Source organism: Hylaeus anthracinus, unplaced genomic scaffold (assembly GCF_026225885.1).
Source record: "Hylaeus anthracinus isolate JK02 unplaced genomic scaffold, UHH_iyHylAnth1.0_haploid 12001, whole genome shotgun sequence".
NCBI classification, from domain to species: domain Eukaryota; kingdom Metazoa; phylum Arthropoda; class Insecta; order Hymenoptera; family Colletidae; genus Hylaeus; species Hylaeus anthracinus.
Window position 1 is genome coordinate 20,975,895 of NW_026534348.1, and position 24,400 is coordinate 21,000,294.

The window sequence follows — 24,400 nt, forward strand, 5'->3', positions numbered from 1 at the left end:
TTGTTACAATGGTTTGTACATTAAACTGTTGCTACTTATGAGTAATCCTAAACTTCTACTTAATGATACCGGACTTAAATTATAATATTTATACCCTTAGCTTACAGTTTTTCAAAAAGGTTATCATGTGTAGGCAAGGCTTAATATTCGGCTTCGCTATTAACATGGATATCTCTAAAGGTAGCTGAAGACCTACCTTGCGAAGATTTACAATTAGTTTACATCTCGTTATTATACAATTCGCACTGCCATAAGACATGATTAAGCGATTCATCATGTAAGTTACATCTACACCTGGGGTTGTCAGTGATTCCTATCCCAGCAAGGGTACTTCAAGCTTTACTCATGGAAACAGAAACTAATCTAACAAAATAATCGAATACAATTTAAATTACAAGCATTCATGAATCTTCAAAAACGCTATCACAAAATTACCTTTTAGTCGCTAGTCGCGAATAAATCGTTGTCTCGGACGATCGCGCGACAAATTCACAGCAAAAAAATTGGCGATTCGCCGTCACCTGTTCGAGAGGTCGAATTCCTGCAGGCAAAGAGGATCGTGTCGCGGCTTTCGACGAGCCTGATAAATCGACGGTATGAGACGGAACCCCGAAAACACGTGCGCGGACGTGGCTGCGGTATAATGTCCCGGCGGACTATTTCTTTCAACGGCGGCCCTCTGATCTCTGGTCGGCTCTGACACTCCGTCTAGCCACTTTAGTGCCTCCATTCCACGCCTCGCGAGGGAGGTGGAACGACGAGAGGCGAACGTTTGTACGCTCTGGGCGGCTTTTAATAGGACGTAGCGTCGCGGTACGCATAGATCGATGAACTTTCGGGTGAAGTCTCGCGCCATGCCATCGAGATCGTGTTGTTTGGCTCTCCTGTCCAATCATTGGCTCGTTCTCGAGTACCTCGTCAGGAATAATTCGCAAGATTCGGAATTTTCTTTTATTACAAACTGTTCTTTAAGGAGTTATTCCAATGTAGAAACTCGTTTGTAAGAAAATGTTTAGGAATTGCATTTAAGAATATTAGTAAATCTATGAAGCTGAAGTTTTTAATACGTATTTTTACTGATTTTAAGTAACGATATAAGCATTAATATTAAATATTTAGGAGACAAACGATAAACGGGAATGTGTCTATTTTAAATTCATTTAAAATTTTAAACTGATTCAAACGGTAGTTCTCGAAAAAAGTATGGGACTATTGTACGTCTAAAAATTATATGAGTGCTATAAATTGTCAAGAAAAAACGTCGAAGAAGAAAGTTGTACTATTTAAATGAACAAATGTGATGATATAAACAAATTCTCTGTTCTTTTTTAAATATTATCATGTACTTTGAACTCCATGGCGTAATGGTAATAAGCTGGTGTTACAACAAGTTCAATGACGTAGCATTCTTTGGCTTTATAAATTAATTTTTGGAAAAAAATTATAACCGACTTTGAAAAACATTGAAACTGCACTAAAAACTATGAAATAATTTCTAATTTCAATATAAATACTCACCAGCTCTGGATGTAATTGTTCAAAAATCATCAGGCCTTGATGAATTTGATTAAATTATTAATTACATCATATTAAATACAATGCAACCTTTTCAGAGGCGACGCAAAATTAAAAATTACCAAACATTATTTAACTTTCTGTAGGAGGAACCAAATATTGGGGCTTTAATTATTGCTATTTAATTATTACATCCACTTTATACACATCATATACATTAACGCTAGTCATTATCGTCGAATCGGCTAACCTCCTCCTTTTCGAAATCGCCTAAAAAATGACTAAGTAAAGTGATCGAGCATTAACAACTTCAAAGTAAAATCTTTAATTTGTAAGACATAAAATAATATTGAATATCATAAGCGAAATAATAGTAGGAGTAAATAAACAAATAAAGATGATATATTTCTAAAAACGAAACTTAACTAATTGGTCATCTTTAGAGATGAATATTTTTTTAAAAAATAGAAGAACCTTGTTTTGTTCTTTTTGAATTGGTAGAATACGTTCTAAGCTAGAAATGGCCAGAAATGGAGATGACCAGTTTTTGCAGCAGTCTTCAATTGCTTGCGGTGATCGCATTCGGAGCATTGGAAGGACACACGGATCCCTGAATCATCGTGATCGGAGAAATCGGAGTTCCTTCGAGGTATTCTTCTCCATCGACAAGGACACCGTCCCATTCTCTCCTGCTGCGAACGAATGGTTTTTATCGGTAGCGCGGTATCTGGCGTCAGACTTTGATCTCGGTTATCTTGAGAACTGGGAGAGAGTCCGTCGCTGACGTCTTCAAGCGTCGCGAAGAGCATCGTAAATTTTACAAATGCTCTCGTTGACGATAATCACTTTGTCCCCTTCTGTAAATCCATAAACCATACGGCGTTACGATTTTTTCCGGAGATTTATCCTCGCGAAACACCAATTTCCTAACGACCCAACGTTTGATGGAGCCATATTTTTTAGATCGACGCCCGAACTTGTTGTTCCTTTGAGCTTGGATGAACATAACTCTAGCTTAATTTGGTCCAGAGATATTGCAACAGGACGACAGGGTAACTCGCGACGAAAATTTGACCGAAATTCGATCATCGAACGAAACAAAATCGACCGCAAATTCGATCGCGTGAGTAGATACACATCGCGATTAACCGCGAAACGGCTGTCGATTTTTATCGAGGCAGGAGTACAAATCGTACGTTTCTCTTCGGTTTAAAATATTGAAACGTCGTGAAAAATATCGCGGTATTTTTGTTACTATGCTTTACGATAGGGCACGTAGATAAAGGTTGCCTAATGGGACCACTTTGGACATTATTACATCGATAGTTAACTTTCTTCACCAAAGGCCAATGTACTTGATACGAAAAAGAATACAAAGCACGATATTACACAGGAATGCAATTAATTACAGATCTTTATAAGGAAATTTACATTTGTTGGAATTATCGCTCGTACTGCTGTAGCTTCATACTTCAAACCATAATATTCAAACATGACTAGCAACAATTAAAAGTTTAATAAGTGTTTGGAAGTATAGTCTTTTCGGAAACACTAACAGAATCGTACAATAGTTAATTCCCCCATACGAATAGTTTGACCACAAGGAACGGAGAGCATAACAGGAAATCAACGTTGAATCGCTCGAAGGAACAGTCGACATGGAATTTGACAAATTATTGTTGGTAACAGGTCTCGTATCCGCAATCGTTCGCTTGTTTACTGCTGAGCTCGCACCGGGACAAAATTTTACCCCGAGGGAGAAATTACTAGGTGCCTCGTTAAATTTCGTTCCTCTTCTGTACTCCGCTCAGGAACGTTTCTTCCCCTACTCTTCTCAGTGCTCGTAAATTCCGTATACTATCGGCAGATTAACGTAATTAAAGTACTATGACGTATAATGGACTCTCTCTTTTCGTGGTCTAGCGAGTTAGAACGATAGAATTATTCTTGCGATCTCTCAATCTTTTGTTTTCGACATTGGACATTGCCTACGTGATAACTCAAACATTTATATTCAATCAGCAACCGACAATTTTTCTTAAATTTCTTTTTAAACTTTTTTTTCACGTAGATTTCTCATTTTATAGATTCGATGGTTTGCGAAATATTTTGTGTTTAAAACAATATGAACTAATATGAATATTATACAAATGTATTCGAAGTACATATTATTCAAATTTTTAAAACGAGACTCTAAAAAAAAGAAATTACACAGGAAGAATTGTAATTTTCCAGAAGATATTTGTGCTATGCATTTCTCGATCAATTTAAAGAAAAGTTATAGGAATTTCTATATGTTAATTGTAATTTGATTTAACCGAAAAAACAGAGCAGAGTAGTTGTCTTGAAACCAAAACATATAATATAACTAATAGAATATTAACCTAAAGTGTAAAAAAGATACGTTCGTATATTAAGGATTAAATTCCAATTACTTTGTATCTGTCGTGTAATTAAGTTCAAACAATACCTCTTTTTCTTTCAAACAAGCATCATAAATGTACGAAAATTAGTGTGAGAGTCGTTGACTTACCAACAGAAAATTGTATCGATTGATTGGTTTTTCTTCGCGTCTTTGACCAGTAATCTATCAAGTTTGACCTGTAACAACAACCTTCTTCGCCAAAGTACCTCCCTCGATGGAGGAGAAAATGTGTCACTGAAGAATTTAAAACAATCTCCGTGCCAATACAAACCCATCACAGGGATTAGATATGCTGCATAAAATGCAGAAGTAGCAGGAAGTCTGGTGCCTATAGTTGTCCAGGATACGAGAATAAACCAAACACGAGACAGATTCGTCTGCGGGCGAGGCAGACGTCGAGGGAGTAAGAATACAATAAATATTTGAAGTTAACTAATAATAACGCAGGCTCGCTCTAATGGCACGGTTAGACGAAAGGATGCCGCCGCCGCGGCCGGCGTCGTAGACGATGACGACTATGACGACAAGAGAATCACCCGCACGCTTTTACATAACGCATTAATGCTGTGCATTAAATGGACCGACCGCGACGGTACAGTGGGGACCATCTTGCAGGAAGTTATTATAAATACGGCACGAGGGCATGGTATTCGTCACGGTACGAAAGGTCTAGGGAATGCAACTGTCTTTTATAAATAATTTAATAGTTCACTGGATTGCCGAGGACGAACGAGTACCGCATGGAGCTGTAAAGATTGCCTCTGAGCGATGTTCAAGATGTAAGAGCACAAAATGCATTTCCATGATGAGAATAATACGAGCTCCTCGAAAATCGAATCGATCACCTCCGAGTTTTGTACGTTTTTTCGTTTTAGTTGAATCTCACGAAACGAGGCTCGTAACAAATTTGGTCTGCTTTTTATTTCATGGCGTTGGTCGATTTAGTTTTTAAGAGGGTATTTTACTATTGATCCTTTAACTCTTAAATGCCCCAAGTTTCAGATACCGGTCTCTTAAATCGAATTGTACACTTGCAATTGGTTTGTTTTTAATATTTGGTTGTATGTATGTTACCATCGCATAATGTTCTTTTGAACAAAAGTTAAAAAAATAAACGTCAGCTGTCAAAATTGTTCAAATATTGGGTTGTCCAGAAAGTTCGTGCCAATTTTTAAGAAAAATTCAAAGGTATATTTGAATGTTTATATATACATTGAATATATTTATTGAATTATGTAAGTACCATTTTGTTTCACAATTTTTCCACCTTTTCAGGGATGTCCACATGTTATTTGTTTTCAACCATTCCGATATATTCAGACCTGTACCGTCTACTAAAAATAGCCATGGACTTTCCAGACAACCCAATAATAGATACATTGATATTTTGTTTAAATTTAATTTGGAAAATCAGGCTTCTAAGAGTTGAGGTATAATTTAATACCTCGTTGTACCTTTAGAATGTATTTCAAGTATAACCAGATGGCTCTTAACACATATCTTTTAATTTATTTGTTACATTTATAAGAGAAAAAGTTTTACTCCCTAACACCATGTATTTAAAAAATAAATTCCTCTTCCAGAATGTTATCTGAATGTTTTAATCTCCATTTTCCAGTAGTTCATTTTTGTGAATAATACTAGTTAATCAGATTGAAATAAAAGGAACTCCTGCTTACGAAATTCAAATATAGAGGACAGTGCGAAGCTCGTGGAAAAAGTAGTTCTGGTAAATTGCTAACACGGATTTACGACAAAAACAAACAAGTACATTATATTTTATTAGCGAAGTCAGGAGCAACGTACCTTGACTTCTCTATATGTTTGAATTTAAAATGTCCAAGCAATTTTTTGCTTCGTTTCAGTTTGCCGAAAGAGAGAGAGAATTTGTTCGCTAAGAATAATCGAATTAAGCTGATTTAAAAGGCCCGCGAGGTTTTCCTGAAATCATCAACGAGGTACTGTACGGAGGCAAATTGGGAACGTGTAGGATTCTCGGGCCAGGAAATCAGCTCGTCGACGTTAATCGCGTTCATTCGGGCTCGTTAAATCTACGCCCATAAAAATGATGACGATCTACCAGTCGCACCCGTTTTAAGTCGGGTCTTAACGGTTGTTAGCACGATGAGAACAAAGGTTCCAGTGTTTAGTGGTGGAAAAATAAAATCCCCCGAGGGGAACCAATCACGAAACGAATTTGTAACCGCCAACACAAACAGGTGAATAGGAGCTGGGATGTAACACCCTTGCTCAGAAACCCGTTCGACGATTCCCATAGGCTGTTTTTTATTTACAAGTGGTGGAACCAATTCAGTCATGAGCTCGTTAATACGGTATCAAACTTTTCTTATGATACCAGTACGATACAAACAGCGTCATCACCGAGATTTTAACAAAACAATGATATAGATAGTTGTTGACTATTCGAATAACCTGGAATATAATCATCGACACGTTTGTAACTATTTCTTATGTAGAGAAGATTTAGCATAATCAACTATTAGATTTTAATCCAAAATACTTACTAATAACGTTCAGATTGATCGTCAAGTGTAACCTACGACTTTTTTCATTTTTTATGATCTGTGAAAATAATTAATCAGGTATATGCAATTGATAAATTTTTTATTTAGAAACATTACATACATGTTCAAACCATTATTTACTCAATAATTCTAATTATTGTACGAAAAGTCGTCGCATCCATGATCTCTGCTAAAATGGTTCGATACAAGTGTATCTATTAGGTTGTCCCAAAAGTTTCTTTCGTAATTTGCGCTCCATTATTTTGTGCGGTAGTGTTTATATAAATAGACAATCTAATTTTTTATATGTTGATGTTGTAACAGTAATGGATCGTACACAATTCAATAATGTAACATTAGACATAAAATATTGCGTATGTATTACTTATTAATAAAACGAAAGAAACTTTTGGGACAACCTAATATTTCAAACATGATGTTCATATAAAGAGTAATTATTGGTTTGAAAAATCTCCTAATACTCGATATTCTCTATGCAGGGTTACTTTTACTCTCCAGTTGCTTTAATATACGATCAATCGATATTTGTACAAATAAATGTAACGCGATGAGCACAATGATGGTCCTGTTATGGCGGAACTAGAAATCGATACACTCCAGTACAGCGGAACAATTCTTCTTTCTTACAATCTCAAATGGCAAGACCATTTACCCTTAGCTGCTTAAAAGGATTTCTATTCCTAAACCGTGTTTGATACTAATCGAACTATACTTATAGTGGGTGTAGAAAGTATTCATACACCGATCAATTTCCAAAAAAACTGTGTAAAATTGTAGATTATTAACTTATTTTTTATAAACAATGACATTCTACATGTTCTAGGAAATCTCTAGAATAGATAGATTACAAAAAAAAGAATAGCTATTTATGTAAGTTACGAAATTAACAAGAAACAAACAATTAATCGATAGAAATGTTGAGGCAATAAGTATTCGGACAACTGTTTAAAAGTACTTTCCTGGAAATTTAATGTTTTCTAATTCGCACGGAGCAATAAACTAACGTGTTTACGTTACAAACTCTACTGTAAATGGTTCGTCATAAGAATCGTATAAATACTTTTTGCTTCTATACTTTTACCCACTTTCCGCATTTTTTTTTTTGTTAATTTCACAAATTATATTAACTAGTAACTGTTGTTTGGACTATATCTATTTTAGAGACTTCCGAAAATATGTAAAATATCATTGATTATAAAAAAAGAAGTTAAGAAACTACAATTTCACACAAAAGTTTTCTGCGAAATTGATCGGTGTACGAATACATTTTACGCCCACTGTATACATTTGAATCGAAGTAAGTTGTTTGAGTATACTAATTCTGTTGCACTACAAGAATCGTGCTCTACTACAAATTGAATAATTAAATAGATAAATACATTGCTGGTGTAAAAGCACATCTCAGACGTACCATTACCGACTCGTGAATTGAAATTAACGTTCGTATCGCCTCTCATGAGCACGGACAACACTATTTCTCCGGCGCAGGTGTCGCGGCACTGTACCGTGACTAATGCGAGAATTATCATACTTACAGAAACTGAATCGAGCCTCCTACCATCCTTCGGCAAAAGAGAACGGGGCGGTAAGAAACCAAAAATCAAGAATCGTTTTAACGAACCGACGGGCTCTTTTAAATAATTCATACACGTCCCTCAGTCACGCCGTAAATTTTCAATACTAATTCCTCGCGGACATTACAACACCGTGGCTCGTCAGCGGCCAAATGGAAAGAAGGGGAAAAATATGCATTATATGGGTACAATGCTTGTCTAAGGAATGAACATGATGAATGAAAGAGTCAAACGATGGTCCCGAAGCCGGTAACGTCCAAGGATCCATCCGCGGCGTCTTTTTGCTTCTTTCTTCCCGTTTACCATCTTCCTCTCTCTCTCTCTCTCTCTCTCTCTCTTTATCCGTCTCCGTCTCTCTCACTTTTATGTCTCCACCATCTCTGTTCGTCGTCTTTGACGTAGTCTCATGCTTTGATATTCCTGCCAGAATATCCCACTTATAGTTAGCGCATAAGGCCTGGTGCTTTCTCCTGGCATGTTCTCCCTCCCTTTTTATCCCTGTGTGTCTATCTTGCTCCCTTGATCGCTTGCTAGGCTCGCTAGCAACGCTCTTTCTCGCGTTTCCAGGCCTTCCCTGCCATTTCTCGGGTGTTTCTCTTCACCCTGGCCACGGCTTCCTCTCCGTTTCTCAACGAGTCTTTGTCCCGTCTCCGCGAACGACGTTCAACGCTTTGAAACGTTCACTTCGTTGGCGTTCGTTTCTTCGGGGATACCCCTCGGTCGCGCGCGCTGGATCTCCCTTAACGCGGCGAAACGAAGGTCAGGGATCGATGATTAAAGGATCTCTTTACAGGCTCGCGAGAAGAGCGTGTCGTTTATGCGCCTGGCGTCGATCGCCGCAGTTTCTATTGCTGCTGCTCTGCCGCTCCTTTCCGAGATTCTTGAATACCGTGAACTCCCGGGAAACGACGGTAATTACGCCGATAGGAATCTCGCGTAATTGCAGACCTCGGAGCGATAATTTTTTAGCGTCGGATCCGCGAAGCTTCTTCTTTTCTCTTCTACGCTTTTTTTTTCTAACGCTCTTGTCGAGGCGACAGGAACGACGGACTTCGCATTTCGAAGGAATAGGAATTGTTTACTACGATAAAACCTCAATTATTGCGAGAAAAAAAACGTGGCTCGAAATTCCTGCAGTGATCGAGTTCGTGTAATCGATCAAGGTAACGGAGTCGATAAGAGAGAGTACCACTCGAAGAGTACATCTTCACTGCCTATGGTTACTACTACCAGTTACTCCGTTTAAAACTCACTCATTGCAAAGCGACTAATTATTTTACTTGCCAATATTTTGCAATAATCGAGGTACTACGTACATTTTTTGCAATTCCATTTTTCTCGTTCAACAGGTGGCACTCGATAGTATCAAGACCACGCTTCCTACGACTGTATACGGATTAGGAGATTTTCAGGGGTACCAAAGGCATACAGGTCTCATGTTGTTAAATATTAAACTTTGTTTAACTTTTACGTGACCGATTACCCTCTTTGTGCTAACTATCGGCTACGCATGCGTACAAAATTTAATATTTTATGTAGCGACGAAAAAATATAACATTATTTAAGTATTTATTCTAAATGTCTAAAACTTCAAGCAATCAAGTGTATCAACTTCGAGGAAAAACGGCATTTCATGCGTCACAAACTAATAGAATCACTCAAAGTGTGCGCACATCGTACTTGTGGACATTCAGTCGAAAGGATAGTGGCAAAGGGAAGGGTGACGTATAAAATTGGTCTCGGGGAATGATCGACAGGAATTTCTAGGGGTCCCGAAACGATGGAGGTCTCCGTTCGAAACACGCCCACTTTTTCGCTGTTCCAATTAGGCGGCCCCCTCGCGTGGATTTTATTTGGTAGTTGATTGGTGTCTAGCGGACAGTAGTGGGAATTAATGAAGACGGTTAGGGGTAGGCTACGTCGAACAGTTATTGGAGTTCGAACAATTTCGACGGCCGTTCGCGGATTTTACAGGCTCTTCTGATCGTCGAAGCAATTAGCACCGGCGACCTGACGAAGGAGATCTCGAACTTCGCGGATTATACATTTGACACGGAAATTACGAATAAACGTTTAATGCCTCGAACTCCATGAAGGAGTTTCAAATCGCAGTCGAGTCGAGATCGCCTATAAAAAAATGTTTCATCGTTAGATTCGAAGCAAAATAACACGAACGTTCATTGGAACTTTGATGGGTATTGGAGAAAAAAAGTGATCTAGTGTTAATAAATTTATTAGAAACAAAACTTGTATTATAAAACTCACGCATGGTTCGTTATTTACAGATTTCGACCAACAGTGGTCATCTTTAAAATAATACCTCAGACGTGTTTATATGCGATATCAAACATATTTTCTGCTGTTTATATAGGAATTCAATTATCGTTAAATGAATCTTAAAACTTGGTAATATCGGATTGTAAATGTAACGAGTGATATTCTGTCGTATTTTCTTGAATGGAGAATCGGCAAGATAAACATTGGCAAATAATAGAATATTGTTACCGGTTAATATCTTAGATCATTACCGAACATTATGAATATGTAATGAAGGACCTAAATGAGAACCTTGCGGTTCAAGAGACGCTACGTTAATTATTCCGGAGGAGGTATCTTTGACCTGAATAACTTGTGAACGACCATACAGGTAACTGCTTAAATTAAAAATATTTTAATTCAATCGTATATTAGACGATTTCGAACAGAAGTAGAGTCGGCGTTATCTAGTCAGACGCATAGTTGTAAAGCAAACTAAGATTCGAAACTATCGATCTGTCTGTAACAATTCAAAAGTAACTGTACTTTTAAAGACTAGAAGCGTAAAATGCAATATAGATATAAGTTTATAATGTTAGCCGTCTATCATTGGATATAAACATTGGTGCTACTAGTATAGCCTGTTACTGAATATGAAGGTAGGCAGAATGTTAAGATCGATTGAAGATCGAACATAAGGATCATCATAAAATGAATTTGCATTCTTTCGGTAAAATCTGGAAAATACCTGTAGAAATTTACTTTACCGATAGAAATGATACTACACGTGTGGTGCGAAATGCGAATACACGAGAGAAAGGCTAATACGCGGCGTCGGAGAAAACGACGAGATGTATTAATTAGAACGCAGTCGAATAATGTTTTTTGTGATACATATATTTATAACCTTATAATATCCTAATAATAATTATATTACATAAACAAGGGGTAATGCTCATTCATAGAAAACGGCATATACCTATCCCGATCCATAACAGCACCATTATAGTACAGTCCTTTCAGAAGAATTTCAGAAGGATTAGAATTTAAATATAATATAATTAAAGGAATCGATGGTTATACATACCTCTTTTAGGAATTCTTAACATGTTTATATTTCAAAAATTCATTTGTTTATTTCATCAAGAAATTAAAGAAGCAACGAATACGTTATTTGTAGATTTGTGAATATATTATTATTTTGCATTTATGGTGAGAATGTTAGACTGGCATCGCTTTAGAAAAAAAAGTCACGTTAGAGATCCTATTGGTATTACGTGGCTCAAATTGTTAAACAACTTACACGTGTTATCAACAAATTTAGCCATATCTAGGTTAATGACGCTGATGTAACAGCACCCAGATGGGGAAAAATCGTGCGCTTTAATCGTCTGTATCGAGACGAAAAACGGGCCCACGTAAGCCGTCGATATTCACAGACGCACAGGTTTCAGGTTCGAAGGGGTCAACGTCGACTCGTCCTATACATATTCATGGCGAGTATTTACCTAAGGCCAGAAAAGAACTGTTAAGAACCAAGGCAACGTATCGCATTAATACAAGGGTCTTCGGAGATCCTACGAATACGTAGGTATATGCAAATGACACCGTTCCCGCCAGGGAAACCTTTAAATCACACATCGAAGCTACCAATAACACGTCGACGATCGTAATACAAGACGGCCTTTATGCGCCTTGGCAAGCGAGAGCACCGAAACGTTCGTCCTCGAGTTAAAAGGATCGCGTTCTAAGTACCGTAACATGCAATAACAGGCTTTCATCGGGCATAATTCGAGCCAGGATTAAAATAACAAATAGACGAGTCTGATGCGTGTTGTGCGTAATCAGTATACATTGTACGTAACGCGAGGCGTGTCCGTGTACCTGTCGGATCGTAAGTTTTCCCAGGATCGAGACTCGATCATTTTTTCATTGAGGAACTTTAAGCGACGTCATCTGCAAAAGTCACACGTTACGTAAGCTTTTTTTTTATTTATTACGCTATTGAACCCCTCATTCCTGAGCATATTGACAAATACATTGTAAATTAAATAAATCGATACACATTACAGAATTAAACAAACTTAGACTTAGATACATTGTAGTATTACATGTTAGTATACTAGAAACGATATGTGATTTACGACGATAAGCCATGAGATTTTAGAAACTTGAATATAATTAATAAGGGTTGAATCATTGGTTTGCTGAGAAATACATCTATTGTATGAGGCGGATAAAGTCCGATTTTACAAAGATTACGAATTATGTTATTCCTATTGCAATTAAGGATTCGACATTTCCATACTACGTGATTGAGATCCTGCTCCGAACAACCACACTGACAGCTCGGGTTATCGACAAGTTTAACTCTAAAAAGAGATTACGTAAGCTTATAAACACACGTTACGTAAACAAGTTTCAACCCTTCCAGTTTTCGAAGTCTTTTTGATTTAACCTGATCTGTTCGGGATTGATTATCTTATTTGGAAAAATATTGTACCTAGAAATATTGGTGTAATAGGATCGTGAAACACTTGTCCAAACTGTATCTAGGACTAACGAATAAGTACTGGCATGGCTGTGAAAATTTTATGAAAAAATGGAGAAATTGAACAGCAAAAGAACATAGGTTCCTATTGAAAAACTCTTTAATCGGTTCTCATTTTACTTTTGTCTCCTTTTTATTGAGGCACCAAGAGGAGGCTGTATGCGATGCATCGTTCGCTTCCACGCGAAGCCAGCTCTGGTTAATCGTAAGACCACTTTATCCTTTGCCATCATGTCTTATCTCGTCTCGTCTACCAGCGCAAAGAAAGAAAATTAGGGACTCGTAGCGACCCGTTTCGACTCGTTTCCCTCAAAACGGAATCTCCAGCGAATTTATACATCACAATTCACCACGCATCGCCGCCATTAACGCGTCGACGACCGGGAACAAGACGTGGCCCAAGGTACATCAACCTCCGTGGAAACCGAGTTGCCTGGTCGAAAGTACCAAAAGGAGCCACGGCGTGCTTTTATCGCGAGTAATTCGGGCCACGATCGTACGTATACGATGTCTAATAAATTCGTGAATGGCCGGGGCTACGACTGAAATGTCCTATACACCCACGCGTAACGCACACACAGGGTCCAGGATGGAATACGGGTTGGCATCACGGTTGTATGCGCGTGCCTCTCGGTCCCGAGGTTGTTGGCGTTGGTTGCGCGCTTAGGGTGGGTACCGAGCCGACGAACCGACATGGGGGCACCGAGAGAGAGCGGATATTATCGCCAAACGTTAATTTGGTCGAGGCCCGGCCTACCTTCCAATTTTCGAGCCCTTACACGCCCACTTACGAGATTGTCCGTTAATGCTCCGAAACGTCGGGACGCGTTTTCGACGCCCGCGTTTTACCGCCACGGAGAGAGCTTTACGGGCTCCACGTAGCCAGTCGACGGGTACACCTCGCTCCGAATCTCTTTAGACCTCAACCGTACGGCCGCGACACGTGTTGAGGAAATAACGTATGCACCCACGATGAGAAATCAGACGCGCTCTATCGATATTAGACCACCGCTGAGAGTACTCGATCTCTACCTAATGGACTTTGAGATTTTCAGCTTTTAGTCCTTGATTTCTAAGTACTAAATCTTCAGACATTTATTCTCTAGATACTGAACCTCCAAATATTCTAAATCCTTGGCATCTAAGTTTTTAAATTGTACGTGTTCGATCTCCAAATACTGAACCTCTATCTATTCGTCGTATGAATATTCAATCCTTTAATACGCAATCTCGAAATATCTAATATCTAGATATAACATCTCTAAGTATTCGATCCGTAGGGATTAGTGCATCTATTAAAGGTACATAGAAGCATATCTACTTCTAACAAGTACTTCTCAAAGTTTTTTGACGTACAAACAAATTGCACATTGCAGAATTGTAACGTATAAAGTGATAATTACAACAAATTATTAGGGGGATCGAAAAGTATTGTCATTTCTTTTAAATTGAATTCAAACAAATACTCTTAACAATTTTCTATTTTTAAGCCATTATGTATTCACCCTCGGCATCAATAGCCCATTGCCATCTAGTGTGCAAAATTTTCGATGCAAGATCGATAAAAATCAATGAGCTGATGAATGATAAATAAGTATTGAGATTCGCGGAAACGACATTACTTTCCAGTCCACCTAATATAATTTCAAGCTTGATGATTTCTTAATTCTTTCACCATCACTTTGAAATCAACTGCATACATCTGCAACACCATGCCGGTTCTTTGTATAACGTGCTAGCCCTCAAGGAACTCCATCTCCCTGTATTGCTTCAACCTATAAATATATATTATATTCTCGAATAATTCCTAAACCTTTCTATATCAAAATATCTTTTTTAACATGAAATCATTTGGTGAAAGATTCTGAAAGATCAATGCTCGACTGTAAAATTTCTAATAACAACATTCCTTGTCAAACTTGCATGCGTAAGCGACACGATACATAGCGCGAGGCAGCGCGTAACACGTGGAAGGAATTTGTTTGTGAGACCTCCGCTTCGAAATTAAATGGAGCGTTGTGAAAAGGAACGAGCACGTTCGTTCGAGCGTTAAGGTAGGGTTCTGGTTGATTGGATGTGACGTGTGTTTTGGGAGCAAATTATCACACGATATTCAAATTTGACATTATTGATGTTTAAACTGTAAATATGTATGATCACTATTCGACGAAAGTGAAGGATGTTGATTAGAATATTGATTTGATTTTCAAAAAAGATATAAATTTTTATCCTTGCTGATTTAATTAAATTTTTTTTATGAAATTACATCGTTAGGCATACCAAATTATGAAACAGATTTATCTTTTCCATTGTTAAGATATTGGAATATAAATACATGTCGATGTAGTAACATTTGACTATGTTGTTTATTATTATAAAAAGCTACATATTTTAACTTAGCTATCTTTATAATATAAAATCTTTTCATAGAGGAACATACAACTTTCTCACGGTCTCTCTAACCAATTCTAGTTACATCCCGTAACGTCGTTAACGCCACCTTTACTCTTTATATTCTAACACTTGTCATAAATAAAAAAATATATGTTCATGTAAATATCCTAAAAATCATTTCCTCTTTGTGTCTCAACTGCCAAATTCAAATAGATTTAAAACTCTAATTCGAAAAGTTTCTTATAAACTGTCTGCTATTTTATTAATTATTCATTCATAACAGTACTGGTTGTACATATATGTGTATATGGTTCAAAAACGACAAACTGAAAAATCACAAATTATAATCAATCAAAAAACCGCAATTATAATACCTCAAAGATTAAAAAAAAAGTTACTTTTCCATCTAAAGAAACCGGAGCCCTATCTTACGAAAACAAGGAAACCGTACATTAACGGTGCCTGAACATTCTTTCGTAGAATCGGCCATCATCTCGCGGTTGTATCTAATTTATGTAATGCAAGAACAAATATACTCGCGGCCGTCTAGGTACGTATTTACGTAGAGAAAGGAAAATAAATACGTCGGGGGCGAAACAAGTGGAGCGTTCGCAGGATTGGAGAAAATAGTCCCAGCGTCGATTCGTAGACCCCGAAATAGGGCGGTGTGAACAGCAGGGAACGTTACTGGACACTCGTGCAACTCGGAGGAAGGGAGACACACCATGTATTGGCGTGTGTGAGCGCCGTTGGAAAGAACCGGTTATAGAGGAACCGTCCTCTTCACCTTCTTCTTCTACTTCTTCTTCATCGTCATCATCATCTACTTCTTCTCTTCTTCTTCTTCTTCTTCTTCTTCTTCTTCGTCTTCTTTACCTTTTAGTCTACTCATTCGGCGACCTTTCGTTCCTCACCAAGTATCCAGCAACCTCTGCTACATAATACAGGCCCAGTACCTATACATACAGATTCACATGTAGTGTCCGTGTGTACATATACATGCAGAAAGACCGTGTGTACACTTGTATGGGATCTCGACACCATGGGCGCCTGCCTATCTGACATTGGGTGCCTACGAGGGCGAGTCCAGGCATCGCTTCTTTTTCTTTCTTTCCTGATCTGGCTACCGACGCCGACGGTCCCAGAGGGAACCTTGTACTCCCTGCGAGGAAACCTCCGGGGGCGTCGGAATTTCGCGTATGTTTCACGGATAGCCTGGTTTCCGAGCGACCCGATACGCGGAAACGGACCGACCTATTGTGCTCGCTTAGAGATATCCTGCGGAGAACGAAACCTGCCGCGAAACGTGGTCGTTAATGCTTTGTAGTCATCGCGTAGATGTTTGTGAATTAATTTTTCGTGCGATGAATGATGCGCAGCGGGTACCGATCGCGTCTAAAATATGCATCTATTCGAATAAAGAAACTTATTCGATTCATAATTGTATAATGTGATTGTCAGGTCCTATGTAGAAAGGTAACACAAAATTGTAATTTGTCTCTATACTTTGTGCTCGTTGTTTGAAATAAGTGTTTGTACATTTATTACTAGACTGCGGATCTTTATGCATTTATAGGAAATTTGAACGTGCAAGAAATTGCAAAATGCAACCAATATGCAAGAATATAAAAAAGATTGAAAGTAAAGTTCATGTTATAATATTTGCAGAATAAATTAAATTCCTATTTAGGTTCACTCTCTGTAGTCACGTTTGCGAAGATTTTATTTTGCATAAAGATCCGCAGTCCATTTATTACGAAACTGTAACGATATTATTTATTTAATACAATAAATGTACGGATTACACGTAGGCTAGTGCAATAATATTGTATTGTATTCATGAATGCATATATATCAATGAAGAAAACTATTGATTTATGAAAAAACAACTTCTAATTAAAATCTTAGTTCCCATTCTTATAGTTTTTAATACGGTTCGTTCCATAATAGCGAATCCCACGGCCCGTCTACCTGATGCGGTACGAGGCGACTGTCTTTAATATTTTATTACGACGCTAATGAAAAGAACACCAGAATGAAACTTAGCCTCTTTATAGAGAAAACTTCAAGGAATTTTAAAAACATGACCTCGAGGTGGTATTTGTAAAATAAAAATTTATTTATAATTTGTAATATTGCAAAAATCATATCTGCCCCAAATAAAAATATATCCAGGAAGAACAACCACTCCTAATTAAAATAAAAAAAAAGAGAGATCAATAGGATGAATAGTTCTAGAGAAGAAAATTCAAATGTACAACCCATTTTCACTCCACTTTAGGGACTGTTATCATCCCTTCAATATCCACGCATGCCGATAAAAAAAATGCGTGTCAAATATTTGTTTGAGAACTCTCATATATAGTTTCATCATAATTGGTGTATTGGAGTTGGATATGTTTCCTTGTAAGTTTTTCCTGAACAAAAATACTTAGGAAAAACTTTAAGAAAGTAAAGAGTATCTTGATTCAAAGCATCGATGTATAAACGCACTCGAAAAATAAGCTATCATATGAATAAATTGTCTTCGAGTGACTACATATGTCTGGTCTAGCGCTGATAAGTTAATTTTTCTGTTTCAGATTTCGAATAGACAACACAGACCACATAATAGACGTGAATAAGAATAACGCGCAGTTCGAGTACGATCAAGTGAATATAATATGTCCCGTGTACCAAGTGGGGACGCCGGACAACAAGACGGAGAAGTATATTATTTACAATGTAAGTACAGGATTGCGATGCAAAGTGTCCTCGTCTCGTTCCGGTATGAGTTTGTCACGAGTGCGGTTATTTCTCACCACAGTGTTTTCGTACAGCCGCAACTGACCGCGAATAACTATGTTTCATTTCAAAAACGTGTGAACCATTGGAAAGATGTAAGATCATTAGAGATTGCGACCTTTTAAAATTATTTTTCGTATCCGGATTATTCTATCACTACCCTTGTTTGAATTTTACAATAACTTTACTTGGTATACATAATATTTGTAATTATTATAGTAATCAGAGGCATCGGAAGAATTATTAGTATCGCTGTTGATATTAGTAAATCAAATAATGTGTAAATCTATATATCTCAGTAAAGTTGCTATTTCGTTTGGAAGTTTATTTACCTCTTAGGCTTTAAGCCTTAAATTGCGTTTAGTACAAGATTGGTTAATTTTTAGTACGTCTACTTCAAACTGTCGTTAAATTCTTTCAATCATTTTACTGTAAAACAGAGTATATAACTTCCGGTACAAGATGCGTACTGTTACTCTCTGGCATCGGCATTAAATGGTATTTTTAGGGACATTAAAGGTTACAGATGTCTCTATAAATAGCACTCTATTTAAATAAATTTCATAGGAAGAGAACATTCTAATCGAGGAATCTCTACAGATTTAAGAATTCAAAGGAACTGAGAAATGAGTAATAAAAAAAGATAAAAATGATAGGTTTCTCCTGGTCAGATGGCTATTTTGAAAGAGTGTGGCGCCGCGTGTATAGAACAACAGATAAATCGAGTTACACGACTCTGCCGCGACCCATTATACGAACGAAAAAATTGTCAAAGGGCGTTCCGTGGATGTTTAGACAGCTGTTACTACTCGAACTCGTTCGTTAACTCGCTCGAATCGGACCCCCAAGAACGACTTCCGCTTCGTAGCTAACTTATGACGCTAGCGTTACCCCTCGAGGAACTGCCAGGAAAATTGTCCATAGCTCAATACTTGAAAGTATTCACGACAAAATATCCTTTTCAACATATCTGGAATAATCGGTCTAGCTCGTTATAGCGTTTAATTTTCGAAGGTAGAAAGCACCGCGTGTCTCTAAATCAAATTGTTGCTGGCGTCGTGGAAAGTTCCCCTCTTCTTGCTTTTATCGGAAACTATGGCTGTCGTTCGGTGAAGCAGACGCAAGCACGAGCCACCAATCATCGCTAGGATCTAATCACCAAACTACGTTGCCCTTTTCCTCTCTAGTATTGTCTCGATAGCGATTCCCGCACTGCGATCGAATTCGACAATAGACGCACGCCATCGCCGTTTAACCTTCTCAGAAGGTTTAACCTTCTTCTTTCATTTGGTAAACAAATATTTGCCACGTGTTCAAGTTACTTAGGGTTCGATCAGTGTAATTGGATTAAAAAGTAAATCTATATACGTGAATTTGAATAATTACAATGATATTTTATAAGAGATTTATTATGTAAAGTTAATACAATAGCAAACTAAACTATTTGGCTGAATAATACTAATGAATAGTCTGCTAATTAATATTACAACTAGTTCTAACTAAGATTAACTAACTCGCAACGGACGATTCGTACAACGTACAACATACAACGTACAACGTACAACGACTGCGCACCTGCGCACACACTGCAGCGCCTCAAGCGGCACGGTTGTAACATGCATAAAGGCTGCTTACAATTTATTGACTTATTTTTAAAGTAAAAGTTCTTCTCAACGTAAAGTAAGATTGTATGTACATACGTTACTCCCCTAGACGGTAAGGCCTCGCGTAAAACAAAGAGAACGTTCGATGGAAGGGCCACCGTTCGTGACAAACTGGGAGCGTTCCCAATCGATTTGTCCTTAGGAGATTTCTAACGCTGCCTGCATGTTTTCATAGGTGTCCAAGGAAGAGTACGAGACATGTCGGATAACGAATCCGAATCCGCGGTTTATAGCGATCTGCAACAACCCCAACAAAACAATGTACTTCACGATCACCTTCAGGCCGTTTACACCGCAACCCGGAGGTTTAGAATTCCTGCCAGGACACGATTACTACTTCATCAGCACCTCGTCCAAGGACGACCTCTACAAGCGCATCGGTGGAAGGTGCACCAGCAACAACATGAAGGTCGTTTTTAAAGTCTGCTGCGGCAACGACACTGACACCTCCTCGTCCTCTGCGACATCGCGCAACAACTGTGAGTACCCTATACATTGCACATAATGTAAAGCAAGCCAAATTAAATAGACATTCGTTGTTTGGTATCTGTAATTCGTGAAAAAGAGAAAGGGAAAGTTATCATCGAAGCAATGAAATTGAAAAATGAATGTGTATTGTGGTGTTTTACGGATCATCTTAGATAGTTAAAAATATATTGATATAAAAGTGTCTTAGCAGACTATCCTTAAGGGGTAAGGCTACTCCAGGTGCCTCAAAAATAAGTTCAAAGTTCGACAATTTTTTTTCAGAAATTTATTAAAAGCAGTGAAAAATTCAAGTAGGATATTTTATTAAATTCATATTAATGTGTAACAAAAAGTTTTGTTCGTGTTTTTCTTCTAAAATGGCGGCTTCAGTACCCAAGATTTCAAAGCACCTTTTACGCGAGGTTTCAAACGGGCGAAGGGATTGAGCACACAGATTTCAACCTAGAACAAAAAGCCGAACATTTTCTGTAAATATATTGCAAAAGCTAGTGGATAGCGTGTGGAAATTTAAAAATACTGTTTTCTCGCAAAATGGTGCATAAACAAACAAAAAATCAATTATTTTCCGAAAATTTCATCGAAAAATTGTCTGTAAAAGAAAAAGTTTACAAGTTATCGCAAAAACCATACCTTATCTACTAGATGATATGTTAGAGATGTCACTCTCCAAATTTTAAGAGAATTGGACAAGATTTGTAGGAGTTATCGTTTCGCCCGATTTGAAAAATGTATGTACCTTGACAAAACATTCGAAAACGACCTTTTTGAGATTTCTCTGAACTATGAAATATTGTTTTCCTTATTCTTAAAGCTTTAAGGCAACATATTAACGAAAAAAAAAAACAATCGATTTTTGGATATTTCTGACGTGGCCATACCCTTTTAGTAACTGTAGTTATTGAAATAGTATAAATGTGGACACATTTACATATTTGATTAGGCGAGAATTGGACTCCTTGACATAAGTCGTTCTTAGTCTAGTCATATTTATAAACTTTCTTTTACTTTTTGCCATTATTCAACGTAAAATACGTGTATTTTAGTGTTATGTATTCGTGAAGAAGGTTTTCAACTATTCTATAATTAATGGAACAACGCAATGCGGTACATACATTAACACTGGTGCATTTTGAAAGCTAGAGTCATATACTATCCGAATGAAAGTTAGCTACCTTAAAATTTTCTTGATACGAAGAGAAAAGCAAAACTCTCTAAAAATATTTTTGGCTTCTATAATCACAATTTTTCAAGTGGTCAGTATTTTTCAAAATATTCTAACGTCACGAGAATAGACGAGCCACGCATACATATGTGACACGTGGTAGCGAACGTTAAACCATCAAAAACCAGGCATCCAAGGAGTCGTTTTGCGGGTACGGCCCACATTCTAATACCCCCGATTATCATAATTCGAAATTATAGACGTTATCCACGGAATGGACGCCGCCGCCTTTTCATTCCGCGTGTAAATCACGTTTAAAGTCTTCACGCTTTCGCGTCAGTTCCGCGCACGATATCCTCGGGTCCACGTCGTAGACACAGAAGGAAACGAATCAGAAGAAGACCAGGCCATAAATTCATTATCCCTTTGATCGGCAACAAAGAGGAAGAACGATTCTCGCAACAGACGGGCCTCGATATTTCCACCGGCGTATTCTGAACTCATCCTCCTCACCCTCTGTCCGTGCTACTCCTCCGCCCAACACTCCTGTTAAATAATCCCTATCAATTATAATTCTTACCGTGCACCATTTGTTGCGGTTAGGGGACTAACACTGTGTCCCAGAGCACAATAAATTCCACTATTCCATTCTAGCCCCGGTTCTCTGTTCGTTTCCTAATTCGTTCCAACCTCGTGCCTCCTCTTCTCGCAACATCCACCTCCGTCTCCTTCGCTGCCCGCTACCAGCGGCCCCCGACACTCGCCAGAGACGATTCATGCGCCGTAATGACTAGCTATTTCGCAGCCCGAGAACTCTGAACTCTTCGGCGTCAGACATTCAAGATTCCACGGGACTCTCCGGCCTCGAAACCCTCTCGCGTCGGTCGGAGATCGGCGAAATTCTTATCTAGATGAGAATCTCCAATAACGAATAGAAGATAAACAACCGATCCTTCGCGAGTTGAATAACGATTAGAATTTGAATGTATAGAATTAATCGTTAGATACTTGGGTATTTTCGGACACAAGCGAAATATTACACTCGTATTTCTTTACGTTTCGATTGGTATTTTAAAAACAGCTTTCGACTTTCTTCAACTTCGAATGGAATTTGTTAATATAGTAGAGATATTGGAAAGTAGTCTCTTATTTAATGTTTCAAAAGCCTACATCGATAAAAAAAAAAATTAAGTGTAAATAAAATAAATCCTAGATACCTAACGAAAACAGTAAAAATAAAGTGGTCGATGAAAGGTATAATATTTCATATTTAAATTGCTACATGTTCGTTTTATTCAGCATGGTGCAGTTATATGTAAAAATAAATCGTAATTTATAGAGTGACATTCTTTCGTACCGAGTTTTATTTTCGAATTTTTTAATCAATATTGAAAATTGGTCGAGTCGTATACTGTAAATAGCGAAAATTTTATATAACAAGGTTTGATAAACTTTTTCTCTATCTACTCTGACAAAGAGGAAATTTAATTAAATACGATTCTTTCATTTTCTATTTATTCTCTCATTGTCTATAATTTAAATCCTTTCTTTTATTCTGTGTTGACATTTATTTGAAATTATTGAAATTCAAAACTAAAAATAAAATTAATATTGTAAACACCTATGCACAAAGTGTTTCGTTTAAATTATATTTCAATAAATAACCGTTTATTATAGGTCAATGAATTTGTCTAAACAAATGCTATTATATTATGGATAAAAAATTATAAGGTTGCATTAAAACAATTGATTTGTTTTTCAAATTTTTCCCATTACTTTACTTATAACGAAGTTATTTATACCGTATAATTTGTCCATTCGAACCAAATAACTTTTCTGAAAACATTTTTTTGGTAACTTTATCCCTTTATGAGATATTTAATAATTCTGATTTAAATGAACCATCCTGTACATATTTTAAAGTGAATAAAGAATGTATCTCAATTAATGTAAATTGGTAATATTATAAATGGTGATTGATTAATTGTTAATTAAATTCGAATACGCCGTACATTTATTAATCGAATAAAAGTTTCCCCGTCTCTGCTGTCGACTAGCTGGCACGCTGCGTGTAGGGCTGTTCCAGTACCCGAACAAATTAAGCCGAGTCAAACCGGGACCCGATTTCCGAGGCGAGTCGAGTACTTGAAAAAACCGAGTAGCTTGAAAGATTCAAGCTATCCGAAGGAAACCAAGTAACTTGAATTTTTCAAGCTACCCGAATAGAATCGAGCGGTCCGAAGAAACCAAGCGGCCCGGAAGAACCGGGCAACTCGAATGGTTTCAAGCTTTTCCGATTACACATGTTAGTCCGCCGCCCGGGCAACAATGGTATCATAAAAAGGACGTAGCAAACTAGACTCAAAGAAGGTCGACCATCATTTTCCGTATTTCTTATCGGATCTTAACGTATGTATTACCAATCGATTCCTTATGTTATTCCGATAAAAATGCTACCAGACACGATACAATTCGGATTATTTAGAAGGAAATTATACGGAAAAAATGATTTGCACGCTTTTTGCCTATCTTCGTTAAAAATAGTCCGATTTACATAGTGTTTAGTAACGTTTTCATCAGGAAAACGTAAGGAATCCATCGGCGTTACTCCCGTAATAATACGATGCACATGAAGTGAAATCGGGTGATTACTGAAAGCCATAAACCATGGGTGGAACCATTCATAGCGCACGGTGCCAACTTTAACCCACAACGGACCTCAAAGGGTCCGAGCAATAAAGTGTGAAATGTTTGTCATGATATGTTCACTTTTTGTTGTGTTTTATAAAAGTTAAAGAAATAAATTGCACTACTGAATTCCTGATGTTATACTGATGAAAATGGTACCAAACATTTAAGATTTTTCTGCTGTGTAATAGCGTGATATGTAGAATTTACATTACACGAATAATTAAAATTAATCGATATTATATCGTGTCTGGTATCATTTTCATCAGGATAACATAAGGAATCGATTGATAATACATACATCCGTTAAGATCCGATAAGAAATACGGAAAATGATGGTCGAGCTTCTTTG

General features: G+C 37.5%; 1 protein-coding gene across 2 annotated transcripts in view; it reads left to right on the plus strand.

Moving 5' to 3' along the window:
- The window catches only part of LOC128891246 (ephrin-B2-like), a 102,934-nt gene that overhangs the window by 66,978 nt on the left and 11,556 nt on the right, over positions 1-24,400 (plus strand). Inside the window, exons 1-3 of one of the 2 annotated variants that reach the window (XM_054150633.1) lie at positions 12,085-12,292; positions 17,844-17,985; positions 19,885-20,188. In XM_054150633.1, coding sequence (XP_054006608.1) covers positions 12,144-12,292; positions 17,844-17,985; positions 19,885-20,188 — 595 coding nt within the window. In that variant the 5' untranslated portion in view covers positions 12,085-12,143. Of the gene's footprint in view, positions 1-12,084; positions 12,293-17,843; positions 17,986-19,884; positions 20,189-24,400 lie in introns of those variants that run through there. The other variant, XM_054150634.1, reaches the window with a different exon arrangement.